The sequence below is a fragment of the Sorex fumeus genome, unplaced genomic scaffold (assembly GCF_029834395.1).
Source record: "Sorex fumeus unplaced genomic scaffold, SorFum_2.1 ptg000037l, whole genome shotgun sequence".
NCBI classification, from domain to species: domain Eukaryota; kingdom Metazoa; phylum Chordata; class Mammalia; order Eulipotyphla; family Soricidae; genus Sorex; species Sorex fumeus.
The window spans coordinates 77,185,901-77,202,033 of NW_026606094.1; the positions used below are offsets into that span (position 1 = coordinate 77,185,901).

The 16,133-nt window shown below is 36.2% G+C and overlaps 1 protein-coding gene across 1 annotated transcript in view; it reads right to left on the reverse strand.

Annotated features, from left to right (window-relative positions):
• Positions 1 to 283: 283 nt before the first annotated feature.
• Positions 284 to 16,133, reverse strand: part of DPY19L2 (dpy-19 like 2) — a 129,685-nt gene continuing 113,835 nt past the window's right edge. The window contains exons 18-22 of the mRNA XM_056118706.1: positions 11,627 to 11,746; positions 9,884 to 10,058; positions 7,858 to 7,957; positions 3,549 to 3,674; positions 284 to 440 (exon numbers count right to left, since the gene is read on the reverse strand). Coding sequence (XP_055974681.1) covers positions 284 to 440; positions 3,549 to 3,674; positions 7,858 to 7,957; positions 9,884 to 10,058; positions 11,627 to 11,746 — 678 coding nt within the window. The remainder of the gene's footprint in view (positions 441 to 3,548; positions 3,675 to 7,857; positions 7,958 to 9,883; positions 10,059 to 11,626; positions 11,747 to 16,133) is intronic.

The following is a 16,133-nucleotide window of genomic DNA, read 5'->3' on the forward strand; positions in this document are numbered from 1 at the left end:
CTTACCTATCTTTGATTTTTAAATTTCACTGTTCTTATACATACATATTCTTCTTTAAGATGAACATTTGTTTATATAATCTGATATAATTTGATCATTTATATGACAACCGTAATAGGGTTGCTATTCAATGAAAAGCAATACAAACTCTGAATAATCAGAAAAATTTTGTCTTAATATCTTTTTCTTAAGGGTCCCTTATTAAAGATTTTTATTGATGTATGTAAGGCCCAAAGTGGTTGCTTTAGACGCACTTCTCTACAGCACAGTGTAATGGACTGACTCATGCTGCATTAACCTTCAATACTCTGTACACACTATTCTGAAAAACTGTGGTGAAGTAAGGCTTTGCATCACTGAGCAAGATGCTGCATAAGGGAGGGTTGGCAGCATTGGAAGGGTCTTCCAGATCCCAAATCTCAAGCATGCTGCAACCGGGTCTGAAAAACCAAACAAGAATGTAAGTGTGTGTATATATATGTGTATTCATTCAATACATACCTAATATTTTTAGCATGATTTCAACAAAGACCCAAGTTCAACAGAGATTAAAAAAACATGAAATTAAATTCTTCGGTGGCACCTTTATCTTCTGTGTGACCAAAAAATGAAAGATGTGTTATCATCAATATAAATTGAAAATTCATTTCCCATAGTGCCCACAGACTGTAGTCTCCTGAGGAGTTAGGGACTCTCAAACCTATTTCTGGTGATAGGGTGATTTTAAACACTATCTCTTCTCTTCTTTAGAGGAATTTTGGTGATTAAGACTCAAACTTTCAATTTAAGTGATGAACGTGGGAAAGAATCACAACATAAAAATTTTAAAATACAAATGCATTGACTAAACAATTTTACCTTTCTTGTTTTTTAAAAAAATTTACCTTTCTTATACAACATAAAAATCTTTCTACTAACATTATCAAAATGCAATAAAATAAATGTACTTTTTAAATTTTATCATCATATTTGATATAAGTATTTAGTTCTCATTCACTTTTGTAATTACCTGCTATTATTTAGGCATGCTATTTTCCATTTTTTCCTGTTTCCTCCATTTTTAATTATCTTTTTAGACTTTCATGTAAATCAAATTTTATTATATCATTTGATCATTTATTTATTACTCATGGTTGCATTTTTTTGGTGCTTGCTCTACGAATTACCATAGGCATCTATCATTTATCAAAATTTAACAGTAAAATTGAATTACTGCCAGTAAATCATGTTTTTCAAGTTTCTTGAAACTTCCTTTCTTATGCTACTTTTATTATATATTAAATCTATTTACATAACAAAATACAATGTCATTTCTTTACATAAAATAGGTTAAAGATTTTTAGAAGAAAAATACATGTGCATGAAAGTAATGAATATTTATCCAAATATTTTATACTTCTAATACATTTTAGTACATTGGTATATTTTCATTACTATCTTGTATCAAATTCCACAAGCTTAAAGAATTCTATTTGAAAAAGAAGGAAAATAATTAAAAAGAAAACAAGATAGAAGAGATTGTGGAACAAGGAGTGATAAAACTGAAATGTAGATGTGATTATGTTAAGATATTATAAATTTTCCTGTCTTTTCTAGAAGTTTAAGTATCATGTTTTACCTTAAGTTTTCATATAAATTTGAGCACTGTGTATGTATAGGTGTACAATGTAGGATAATGATTAAATTTCATTGTTTTAAAAAAAGAAGAATTCTACTTGATCTTAACTGTTAAGTATGTGAGCAACAAGTTATCTCAGATTTTTATTTTAAATGTTTTACCACTTGTCCTAAATTATACATTCACCGAATATGTCATTTGTAGTTGATATTTTCCTTCAGTATTTTGAATTATCCAATTATTAGTCAGTGGGTAATTTTTTAGGAAAATTATTAGTAATAAATTACAATTACCTAATAATTTGTAATAATTACATGATTATATTTAACAATGAATCAAATCATTCTAATACTGCTGATAATTATTTTTAAATAATCATATCTAAAAATCATATCTAGTGGAGTATATTACTTTTTCTCATTACTTTGAACATTTTCTCTTTAGTCTGTTTTTTTTCTTCTTCTTTAGTCTTTGTTTTTAACTACTTCTGTGCCTTAATGTGATCTCCCTTCAGTCATTATTTTCAACCCTGTTCTTTAGACTGGCTACTTTAAAAATCTGTTTTCAAATTTACCAGTTGTCCTTTGTTGTCATTTCAGATCTATTGAACAAATTTTAACAATTCTGATTTCACTTATTCGTACTTGTTATACAATTCATATTTTTCTGAGGTGGATGTTTTATTTATCAGTTGAGATCCCATATCTCAACATTTAAATCACTTTCTGGGAGGGGCCTCCCTGCAGTGCTTAGGGGCCACCCTGGGCCATACTGCTCAGCAGTTCCATGCAGGACACAAGGCTGCAGTGCTGCAGTGGAAAGGCCCCCTGGGCCTCCCAGGCACGAGTCACTGACACACACCCTGGTGGGGACTGCGGGCTCCTCTAACCGCTTTTGTATGCCAAGTTTTCCTTTAGTTACTTGATGTTTAAAACTTTGTAATGACGACTTTGCAAACGTTGTTTGCTAACTAACATCTGGACTGACTTGATTCATGTCTACTTAATGTCTTTTCCCCTGAGTATTGGTCACATGTGCCCATTTCCCCTTAGGCCTAATATTCTTTAACTTAAAGGTTTAAGTTAATACATTATAGTATTCTGCAGTGCTCTGCCTACTTGTTGACTGACCATTTGTGGTTGCTCTAGAATGGAATTTAAATACTGGATTTCATGTCACGTACAGTAACTGTTTCTACTTAGTACTTTTAGATTCCAACTATCTCTCTTTTATAATTTTTGGGTTTTGGAACATACCAGGCAGTGCTCAGGTTTACTCCTACCTCTGCACTCAGGAATCACTCTTGGTGGGCTCAGAGACCATATGGGATGCTGGAGATCGAAGCCAGGTCAGCAGCTCTACCCACTGTACTATCTCGAGTCCCTCTTTTTTTAGAGCCTGTCCAGGGTTTGGACATAATATCATATCTGAAAGTCCTTCTCTATATATCCCTTACTTCTAAAGGAGTTCTCTGTATAAAAGGGTTCTCTTTAAAAAGTATAGTAGCTCTGCTATACCCTGACCTCTTAAATCAGTAATCATAAGTCTGCTTTCTGCTTTTTGGGATGTTTTAAGAATCTGCCAAAAGCCCAAGAAACTTGCAAATGATTTATGTCCTCTATGGATATGCTCCGAATGCTAGGAATTACCTGTCCACAGAGGTATGTAGAATTCTATACTTCCCTTTGTTATACATTTAAATCTATATTTCAGATATGCAGTAAAATGAATTTTAAAATGTATTTTACACATTGAATAAAAATACAAAACTTGAAAATTTTAAAAGATAAAATTATGATATTAAATTGAAACCAGAATACTAATATTGTTAGTTGAAAGAGGGAAACAATTTTGGTGAATAAAATTTCTTTTAAAATAATATCTATAACAAAACATTTCTTACTGAAAAGTATACTTTTATCATACTTACTTAGTTCTTACAACGCACCATGCCTCTTCAAAAATGTAATAATTCACATATAAATCTATAAGTTTATCTCTTACTTCTTTTGCAGACTTTCGACTGTATGTAGAATAAACTATTTTTGTTCGAGCCCTTTAAATAAAAGCAGAAGTTCTTTTAAAAATTAAGTAAACTATAATAATACGGAACAAGAAAACTTAAGTAGCAAATTGAAAGCTCAGTGCTGGTGAAACATTGATATATATGACCCCAAACTGTCTCAAATATTTGGGGGATAGTAATTTTCACTTTCTTACCAATAATTTGCACATGCTAAAATAGATTGAATTTTAAGTACGGTCACTGTCACGGTCAGGTCCTCCCGTTGTTCATCGATTTGCTCGAGCGGGCCCAATAACGTCTCCACCGTGAGACTTGTTGTTACTGAGTTTGGCATATCGAATACAGCACGAGGAGCTGCTTGCCAGGCTTTGCCCTGAGGGCGAGATACTCTCGGTAGCTTGCCGGGCTCTCCGAGAGGGGCAGAGGAATTGAACTCGGGTCGGCCATATTGGCTGCATGCAAGGCAAACGCCCTACCGGAAAAAAAAATTAAGTACAGTTAGCCCTTATGGTTTCTGCATCCAAGATTAACCACTATGAACTGAAAAAAAAAAAGTACGACGCAGCATTACACAGTGGGTACATCTGTACTAAATATGTAGACTTTTACCTTTTGTCACGATTGTAAACAAAATAGTATAACAATTAATGTTGCATTAGATATTATAAGCCATCTAGAGATGACCTAAAGTATACATATGGAAGGATGTGTGTAGAGTAACACAAACACTAGCTCATTTTATGTAAGGAAATGGGGCATCTATAGATCTGGGTTTCCACTAAGGTTCTAGAACCAATCCCCAAAGATGCTGAGAAATGACTGTGCTGCTTTTTAGTACATAACAAAGACCACAGTCGAAAGCAGGATAATTCCAAACATAAAACACCTGTTGCATACTTCATAGTATCTGCTCATGGGACACATTCAGCTAGAAGCTGGATAGAGTGAACACATAGATTTGAGTAGATAATTTCATTTCTAGACTCTGAAAAGCATAGGAGTTGTGACTGAATGTAGCAAGTAGAATGTTCAAGACAATTGGGGTTGTGGAGAAAATATCTCAATAGGTGCTATAAGAGTAGGAATGTTCACTAAAATATGATTTAAAAAAAGAAGATCTGAACTTACATGAGTTTTTATGTAATTCTCAATAAATTGCTATTTATGCTTGTAATTTTATTTATTTATTTATTTTTTGCTTTTTGGGTCACACCTGGCGATGCACAGAGGTTACTCCTGGCTCTGCACTCAGGAGTTACTCCTGGCGGTGCTCAAGTGACCATATGGGATGCTGGGAATCGAACCCGGGTCGGCTGCATGCAAGGCAAACGCCCTACCTGCTGTGCTGTCTCTCCAGCCCCTATGCTTGTAATTTTAGAATCTCAAGTATACAAGAATCTCAACAACCAGCGTTAAACCTTAAACACTTAAGCAACTTATCTACTGCCTAAGATAGCCCATGGAATGGGGAAAAAATCATTCACCCATACCCCTTCTGATAAAGGACTAAATCAAAGTTATATGACAGCAGTAGAAACTTACAAGAAAAAAAAATCCAACCCCATCAAAAAATGGGGAGAAGGAATGAACAGAAACTTCCTCAAAGAAAAATCTCAAATGGCCAAAAGGCACATGAAATAACATTATATATCACTAATCATCAGGGAGATGCAAATCAAAACAATATCACCTTACACCACCTAGACTGACACACATACAAAAGAACAAGAACAACCAGTGCTGGAGTGGATTCGGGAAGAAAGGAACTCTCATTCATAGTTGGTGGGAATGTTGACTGGTCCAGTCTTTTTGGAAAACAATATGGATATTCCTCCAAAAACTAGAAATTGAGCTCCCATATGACCCAGCAATACCACTTCTGGGAATATACCTGGGGGCCCAAAAACACACAGCAGAAACACTATCTGCCTTCTATGTTCATTGTAGCACTATTCACCAGAGCCAGAATCTGGAAACAACCCGAGTGCCCAAGAACAGATGAATGGATAAAGAAACGAAGGTATATCTATGCAATGCAAAATTATGCAGCCATTAGGAAGACTGGAGTAATAAAATTTGGTTATAAATGGATGGACATGGAGAGTATCTGCTGAGTGAAATGAGTTAGAAGGAGAGAGACAGGTATAGAAATGACAGCATTTATCTGCGGTATATAAAATATATATATATACACATATATACTATGTATATATACATATATTATATACAATATGTATACATATATAGCACTGTCCTCCCGTTGTTCATTGATTTGCTCCAGCGGGCCTAGTAACATCTCCATTGTGAGACTCGTTGTTACTGTATTTGGCATATCAAATACATCATGGGGAGCTTGCCAGGCTTTGCCTTGCGGGTGAGATACTCTTGGTAGCTTGCTGGGCTCTCCGAGAGGTGTGGAGGAATCGAACCAGGGTTGGCCAGGTCAGCGGCATGGCAACGCAAACGCCTGCCCGCTGTGCTATCACTATTGTGAGTATACATATATACTCACTAAAGGTAAAGGTAAAGGTAAAGGCCCTCCCGTTGATCGTCGATTTGCTCGAGCGGGCCCAGTAACGTCTCCATTGGAGACTTTGTTGTTACTGTGTCTGGCATATCGAATACTCTCGGCAGCTTGCCGGGCTCTCCGAGAGGGGCGGAGGAATCGAACTCGGGTCGGCCATGTTGGCCGCTTGTAAGGCGAACGCCCTACCGCTGTGCTATCGCTCCAGCCCCTCATATATATATATATATATATATATATATATATATATATATATATATATATATGACTAATATCCAAAGCCAGAGTAAACAGAGGCCAGGAGGACTGGTCAATGGCTGAAAGCTTCCCATAAAAGCATGTGGGGGAAGAAGGGCAGTTAGGATAGTGAAGGGACCAATATGACAATAGTTGGAAATGATCATTTTGGATAGAAACTGAGTGTTGGAAGTAGGTAAAGGAAAATACCTGATAACCTTTCATTCCCTGTATTGCAAACCATAAAGGGGGGGGGGGGTAAAGAAGGGGAGAGAGAGAGAGAAGAGAGAGGGAGGGGAGAGGGAGAAAAAAGGAGAAAGAGGGGTGAGAGAGAAGAGGGGGGGAGAGAGAGGAGAGAGGAAGGGGGAGAGAGAAAAGAGAGACAGAGAGAGAGACAGAGAATGCCTGCCTGCATAGCGACAGGCGGGGTGGGGGGAGGGAAACTGAGACCATTTGTTGTTCGGAAAAGTACACTGGTGAAGGGACTGGTGTTGAAACATTAAATGACACCAAATCATGAACAACTTTATAATTGTGATTCTATTAAAAAATAAAATTTATGAAGACAAAAAATAAAATAAAATGACTTGATTTACAGCACATAAAAATTTTATCTATAACAACTGGCCACTAAAAGATTATCCTGACAATTATTAGAATTAAAATAATTTTGTTTGCTTTTGGGCCACACCTAGCAGCGCTTAGTTGTTGTCTGTGCTAGGAAATCACCCCCTGTCAGGGCATGAGGGACCATATATGGTGCCAGGGATCAAACCCAGGTTGGATGCATGCATAGCAAGCACCCTGTACTATCTATGCAGATGCAAAAATTAAAATAATATTTCAAGTCAGCCATTTCAGGAAAACAGAGCTTTAATACCTTCATGGAAACTGAAATTCTCTAATCAGTAAAACCTGTAAATTTTCATAATGCATATAATATAGCACATTTCAGGTACTGTTCTTATCTGTTAAATGTATAGTCACTGGCAAACAGCAAGATAAAAAGCGTTAAGTCAGGTGGTGGATCTGTGACACCTACAGCAAGAGTTACTTACTGGAACTATGGCCATTACACAAATGTACCAGAATGCCTATTATTACTATGTAGGATCTATTTTACTGGAACACACACATGCATACAGATACATATACATACATATACATATTCATAAATATGTGACACAATTTTAAGCTTTTTTTTAATAAAAGCTAATGTTTGAGTTTTTAATTTCAGAGGTCTGGCAAGCTTGCTTTAAAATTACTTGGTACATATTGTCATATTCGGATAGACAGTAGATATTTTCCAATTTTCCAATATCTATCCTGGTATTTTTTAATACCAGGATAGATATATGTGTGTGTCTGTGTGTATAGCTGTGTGATTTTCTCTTCTAAGAGTGAATATAACTTCTAAGTGTGTCTGACTGAAACATCCAACCAGCTGCCGACCTCAAGTCTGCATCCTCATAATGTGGGTGGTTCACAATTGGGCGAAGAGTAGAGAGCTTGATGCTAGCCATTGTGGGCATGGCACCAGCAAACACGGCATCTGAAAAACAAGATGGTATTTCCTAAAGCATCTTTTACTAAAAAATTACAAAAGCTGTATATATAATATTTGAACTCATATTAGAAAGATGGTATTCATTTAAATATTTGCTACTTGAAACTCTGGGTAGTGGATATATGGCTATGCATTGTGTTTGCCCAGACTTTTATGCATTTATGAAATATTGTATAATTTAAAAAGTAAAGAAAACACATTTCAAAGTAACCAGTTTTTTCTTCATTCAATATTGACTGTTCACTATAACTGCCAACTGCTGTTAAATGTTCATTACCTTGATGCCAGGGATCGTGCTACACTTATTTAATCTGTTTTATTAGAAAGATTCTTTGATACTCCTATTTAGTAGAACAAGCCACCCGTACACAGTGGAGCTGAGAGACTTGTCCAAGCCTGAGCAGTTAGGAAGTATCAGCGCTTTGCTCCCTCACCCCTACCATAGCAACTTCACAGCTTCTTGCCACGTTCAAACAATATGATTCGAATAGTAACTTCACAGCTTCTTGCCACGTTCAAACAATATGATTTGAATGCTAGCTCAGCAAGAAGGGATTGAGAGTGCAAATCGCTGGGGGGTGCAACTACAACACCTCATATGATTCCCTAAGTCCCACCTGAGCACTTTTGAGACTGCTGGGGGTGGTCCCAAAACAGAACGAAACAAAAACAGAGAGATGAGAGCCTGGAAAGATATCTAGAATGAGAAAAAATTATAGTGTTCATAGCTTGTTCTACTAATTTAAAATTCTAAGAACTAAATGTTTTAAAGAACAAGTTTCATGGTACATCTTTTTTAAATAGATTTTGAGCTTCTGTAGGTTATGAACAGCAGTACTCAGAATTGATCAGAGGAAAACGTTTTTCCCTCAGATATTTTTATACATAATTAGCTTCTTTAGTTTCTGTCTAAGTTTATAAAATTATGTATTTCATGAAGTTATTTTATTATTTGCTAGTATTACTTCACAGGTAAATGGCATTTATAAAGATATTTCTGGTAACAACTAGCAATATACCAAAAGATACTAGCCAGTTCTACTTAACTTTGATTTTTCTGTCACAGACCATAAAAAGACCAAATGCTCACTTCTTATATAATAACTTACTATGAGTAATTATAAATATTCTCATTATTTTAATCAATTTTGCATTATGTAAATAACAGGATGTTTGAGATGTACTGAGCATTCTCTAAATACTTCTAAATAAAACTCTTAAGTATCTTAAGTTTGAAAACACATATGTCAACAGAGTATAAATGTTTATTACTGCAAAATTCCAAGTATTATTTTAGTGTGAAATAAACTCTGCTTGATATGGTTTTACATAAAGACAGGAATAAAAGCAGTTGAACTAAAAATATAGTGCAGTGTTTAAAATGAGTGTAAGTGAATTATGAAAACAGAATAATAGATTATAACTCTTATTATTATTAAGATTATAATAATAAGATTATGACTCCACAGAGTTGGAGCAGATATTTGACATTCTCCTTACCCCAGTCGGAAGTCATCTTTTCCAGTGTCCTGTCATGGTGTAGGATTGCTATTAGAAAATTAATTTATCTGTGACTTGTCAATGTCATAAATAAAATACAGCAGTGATCTTAGATCAATAGAACAGATTTTTGTGAGTCATCATTAACTCCTGATGTTTATCAAAACTATTTTGGCAATCATTTAGGAGGATGGGTTTTTAGAAGCATAAAACTGTTTATGCCAGGCTGATTTTGTGAAGAGTGCTGTGAGTAAGCTCAACATCTGGGAGAGTCCAGAAGTCTGTGCATTTTAAAGGTACACAAACACACATGTGAAATGATAACTATATAATATACATTATATATATTATAATAGCATAATATATATACAACTGGACATACTGGACGTAGTATATCCATACTCCACACACCTTGTCTGGTATTGTATTTTATCCACTGTATCAGCTCTTCCTGAGGCAGGTTGCTAAACTCTCCCATCACACTCCACTGGCTATGGAGGTTGGCACAGCCCTGTATTGACATCACTGTTAGAATGCCAAACACAATATTCTCAAAACGAATTTTGCTAAAAAGCCAGCCAAAGAGCTAAAATAAAAGAAGTCATTTATTTACAATTCATATATAGAGTTCTACTTAAAGTTTTCATTGATACTGTCAGCACATTATAATCAACAGAAATATCACCAGTGGTTGTTCAAAAATAGCAAATATTTCAGAATGACAGAATTCTATTAAAAACAGACTTTTCCTTCTCAAAATAATTAAGAATTCCTGATCCTTCTAAGTGTTCATTTACTACTAGAAATTAAGCAGAACAAATCACAAATTTATAGAACCACATCCATTAACATCAACTTGCCTTTTATGGACATAAATAAATAACTCAGAGAAACCCCACAAATACTGACATGTACCTTTTAGTCAGGAAGATAAACATTATAATACTATGAGACAAAATACTCATAATCAAAACTAAATAGGGTACTTCCAGAAGTGCCCTGTTCCCCAAGCTTCAGCGACTTTGTTATGCATCAATAGATGCTGTCCGTGTGACGTATTCAGCAGCTCTTCTGTGTATTAGATATAATGATGGCCTAGATCTGTTAACTTTCCATAAGGAGTCCCTAAGCCAATCAATAAGAGAACAATTCATAGCATATACTTTTAGTATTTGATAAGTAGTTTAGGACACAGTTTTAATAGGTCATGAAACTATTCCAAGACTTTAACTTGAGCAGATTATGTTTTGGAGGCTAAAGAGATAGTACAGTGGGCAGGGCACCTTCCTTGTACAAGTCTGACCTGGGCTTGATCTCCAGTGCCCTATGTGGTCCCTGAACCCCTCCAGGAGAGATCCCTCAGCCTAGAACCAGAAGTAAGTCTATCCAGAGTACCTCTGGGTGTGGCCCAAAATACAAAAAAAATGAGGGGGGGGGGGAGTAAAAGCTGTTTGTGAGGGGCTAGGGAGCATTCAAAGGGCTGAGGTACATGTTCTGTATGTGGGTTCCAGGTTGGAATCCCAGCATCAAGTTGGGAGTGGTCTCTGACTGCCACCAGATATGGGCACAAAACAAAACACAAAGCAAAAAGTATGTTTGTGGATAGGGCACTACCACAGTAACAGAGAAGCACATCACTAATAATGGAATTAGCAGTTAAAATTTAGAATTATTTTCAAAGCTAATTGTACTTCTGTTTCTAACTTTATTCATTTATTTTATTTTGGTTTGGGGCAACACCTGCAGTGCTCAGGTCTTACTCCTGGCTCTGTGCTCAGAAAACACTGCTGACAGTGCTCAGAGAAACATTTGTGTTGCTGGGGAATCTAACCTGGATCAGTCACACACAAGGGAAGTGCCTAACCTGCTGTATGCTCTCTCTCTCTCTCTCTCTCTCTCTCTCTCTCTCTCTCTCTCTCTCTCTAGTTCAGTGCCCAACATTTCGAACATTAGAGTATACCATGAACATTCTAAATCATTTGAAATAAACACAGTGCTTTAATATTTCAGATTACTTGGCAAAGTTGTGGTAACTGCACTATAGGTAGTTAGACAGGTGTTAGATAGATTAGTTAGATAGCCAAACAGCTCCACCACCTACACTCTAGGTAGTGGAGCTGTTTTAGGAAAATGACATCCAAAGGAGTATCTTACCCGTTGAGAGCATAGCAAGGAAGCCATAATACACATGTGTGGCGTCAAAAACAGCTTCATTCTCAAAATTAAAATGGCAATGATGGTAAATGATACCAACTGCAACAGGTGAAACGTTAGCTATAAAAACAAATAAAATGACAATTTCACTCCATATATTTAAAAATGAATAAATATTAAGTATGAAATGTATCATTCATTAGGACCAGTATCTTTAATTTAGTAACGTCTTGATCCATTCAACAAAGATTTATCAAACAAACTTAGTTTATGAAAGACACTGTTTTGGGTACTGCAGACACATCAATGGAAAAACAATAATGAAAAATTTCTGGCCTTATGACTGTAAGCAGAGACTGAAAATAAAGCAAGCATATAAATAAAACCATTAAATAAATAGTCTAGTGATTGGGGTAAAAGTGACAGAAAAGAAAATGAAACAGGGAAGGGAAACTAGAAAAGAAGTATGTGTTGGGAGTAGTTCCAGTTTCAAGAACTATCACTGATACAGCCTCACTGAAAAGGTAGTGTTTTAAGCAAGCCAACCCAAGGTGCTGAAGTAGGCCACAGAAGAAAGTCATGGAATGCTTTGCAGTTCATACATCATCCCCACCCATTAACAAAATTATATCGAAACATATCCCAACTTAATGTAAAAGTAGTAGAATTATATACATATGTATACTAAAAACATCCTTAACTGATGATGGGATTCCACTGAACAAATATCTCTAGCAAAACATTTCTAACAGTTCCCAAAATATCAACCAAGTTCACATTAGAAAAACAGATAAAAAAATATGGGCACACAAGATTAAGAAAGAAGTGATGACAACTAATTATTTGTATTCTAAGTCAAGTACACACAAACATTAACGCTATCATATTCATTTGTAAAAGTGTCACTAAAGTACTACGGAATGTTACAGGATGCAGTGACACACTAAAATAATTAGTACAGGTCTGTGATTTAGTAATATTTTTGAGACCTAGATAAAGAGTCAATCCCTATAACTTAAATTTCTGTTCTAGAAATTTGACTTAAGGAGTAATCAGAACACAAAACTGATCCTATAATAGTTTAGTAGCAAATGATAGAAATAACCTGAAGGTCAATATTGAGCAATAAATAAAAGCAATGCATTTTAACAAGTAAAAGTCCACTGAAAGATAAAATACTGGAATATTACTTAATGGTATAGAAAAAATTTCAGATATCAAACTGTACAACACACCAGATGTTATTAGTTTTGTAAAAACCATCTACAACTATCTATCTTTGTGTGAGTGTACTTAGGGTTGAAGACTGTGGTCATTTATGTATGGAATTTGGGCGCCACCTGCAGTGATATCCAGGGCTTACTCCAGGCTCCGTGCTTAGATATCATTCCTGGCTGTGCTCAGGAGGTCATACATAGTACCAGGGACCTATCTGTGGCTGGTAAGTGTCCTAACACCAATACATAGTGTAATCATACTTGTTTTTGACTTTTAAATACATTCTTTAAAATGAAACGTCAAAACTTTTTCCAACGCTTTTTTTTCACTGAAGTACTTTAAAAATTAATTTATGTTCATAATTAATGAACCATGTTTAAAAAACAGCAACACCCCAATGCAATGATTTAATGCCAAGCCCCACTGATTTGATACTAATCCCTGGATCATCACTGGGCGTGCACCCTGCCCCCCCAAAAAATTAATAAAAAACAAAAGCAGCTGTTTTTAAAAAAATGATTTGAAAAAATTTATAACAACTTGTTAGGCTCATCAAGATAAAAAGAAAATTCTGGTAAAGAGAATGAGAAATAAAAGAAGTAAAACAACAACTGATCCTATAAAATGAAAACCATTATGAAATACCACTATGAACACAAACAAAGCAAACAAACTGAACAACCTAGAGAAAATTAACCTATTTTTAGAATCAAGCAGCTTTTCAAAAATGAGTCAGGAAGAAATAGAAAGTTCAAACACATTAGTAACAAATACTGAAACTGTCCCAAAGAATACAGATAGCTTCACGAGTAAGGTAAAAGGTAAAGGCCCTCCCGTTGATCATCGATCAACTGAGCGGGCCCAGTAACGTCTCCATTGGAGACTTTGTTGTTACTGTGTCTGGCATATCGAATATCGTAGCTTGCCGGGCTCTCCGAGAGGGGCGGAGGAATCGAACTTGGGTTGGCCATGTTGGCCGCGTGTAAGGCGAACGCCCTACCCGCTGTGCTATCGCTCCAGCTTCACGAGTAAATTCTGAAAATTTTCATGTTGCTTTCTTCTCTCTCACTGTTTGCGTATAGGAAAGCCATGGACTTTTGGGTATTGATTTTATAACCTGCAACTTTACTATACGAGTCTATTGTTTCTAGGAGTTTTTTGGTGGAGGTTATTGGGTTCTCTAAGTAGAGTATCATATCATCTGCGAATAGTGAGAGCTTGATTTCTTCCTTTCGTACCTGAATGCCCTTAATATCTTTTTCTTGCCTAATCGCTATTGCAAGTACTTCCAGTACTATATTGAACAGAAGTGGAGAGAGTGGGCATCCCTGTCTCGTCCCTGATCTTAGAGGGAAGGCTCTCAGTTTTTCCCCATTGAGGATGATGCTTGCTGTAGGCTTGTGGTAGATGGCTTTAATTATGTTGAGGAAGGTCCCCTCTATACCCATTTTGGCTAGGGTTTTCATCATAAAGGGGTGCTGGATCTTGTCAAATGCTTTCTCTGCATCTATTGATATAATCATATGCTTTTTATCTTTTCTTTTGTTGATATGATGGATTATGTTGATTGATTTCCGAATGTTGAACCATCCTTGCATCCCTGGGATGAATCCTACTTGGTCATGGTGTATGATCTTTTTGATGAGTAGTTGGATTCTATCCCGTTCACAATTGTGCCCCAGAAAATCAAGTACCTAGGAATCAGCTTAACTAAGGAAGTAAAGGACCTGTACAAAGAAAACTACAAAACGCTACTTCAGGAAATAAAAGAGGACATGAGGAAATGGAAAGATATCCCCTGCTCATGGGTCGGGAGACTTAACATTGTCAAAATGGCAATACTACCGAAAGCACTGTATAAATTCAATGCAATCCCTATAAGGATACCCAAGACATTCTTCAAAGAAATGGAGCAAACACTCCTGAAATTTATATGGAACAAGAAGCCCCCACGAATAGCTAAAGCAATTCTTGGGAAAAAGAAAATGGGAGGAATCAACCTCCCTAACTTCAAACTGTACTACAAAGCAGTAATAATTAAAACAGCATGGTACTGGAACAAAGGCAGAACTGCAGACCAATGGAACAGGGTTGAATACACTGACATCTCCCCTCAATCATATGATCATCGAATCTTTGATAAAGGTGCAAGTAATGTGAAGTGGAGTAAGGAAAGCCTCTTTAATAAATTGTGTTGGCATCACTGGACGGCTACATGCAAAAAAATAGGCTCAGAACTCTGCCTAACACCATGTACAAAAGTAAGATCAAAATGGATTAAAGACCTCAACATCAGACCAGAAACCATAAGGTACATTGAAGATAAAGTTGGCAAAACCCTCCATGACATTGAAGCTAATGGTATCTTCAAAGATGCCACGCCACTGGCCAAGCAAGTGAAAACAGAGATAGATAAATGGGACTATCTTAAACTAAGAAGCTTCTGCACCTCCAAAGAAACAGTGACCAAAATACAAAGACAGTCTACAGAATGGGAAAGGATATTCGCCGAATACACATCTGACAAGGGATTGATATCCAGGATATACAAAATACTGGTTAAACTCCACAAGAAGAAAACATCCAACCCCATCCAAAAATGGGGCAATGAAATGAACAGAAACTTTCTCAAAGAAGAAATCCGAATGGCAAAAAAGCACATGAGAAAATGCTCTACATCATTAATCATCAGAGAGATGCAGATCAAAACCACAATGAGATACCATCTCACACCTCAGAGACTGGCCCACATTCAAAAGAACAAAAGCAACCAATGCTGGCGTGAATGTGGCGAGAAAGGGACACTCCTTCACTGTTGGTGGGAATGTTCACTGGTTCAGCCCTTCTGGACAACAGTATGGATGATTCTCAAAAAATTAGAAATTGGGCTCCCATTTGACCCAGCAATACCACTCCTGGGAATATATCCCAGAGAGGCAAAAATGTATAGTCGAAGGGACATCTGCACTTGTTTGTTCATTGCAGCACTCTTTACAATAGCCAGAAACTGGAAGAAACCTGAATGCCCAAGAACAGATGACTGGTTAAAGAAACTTTGGTACATCTACACAATGGAGTACTATGTAGCTGTTAGAAAAGATGAAGTCATGAAATTTACATACAAGTGGTACAATATGGAAAGTATCATGCTAAGCGAAATGAGTCAGAAAGAGAGGGATAGACATAGAAAGATTGCATTCATCTGGGGGATATAAAGTAACAAAGTATGAGATTAATACCCAAGAATAGCTGAGATCAGCACCAGGATGATTACTCCATAACTTAGAGG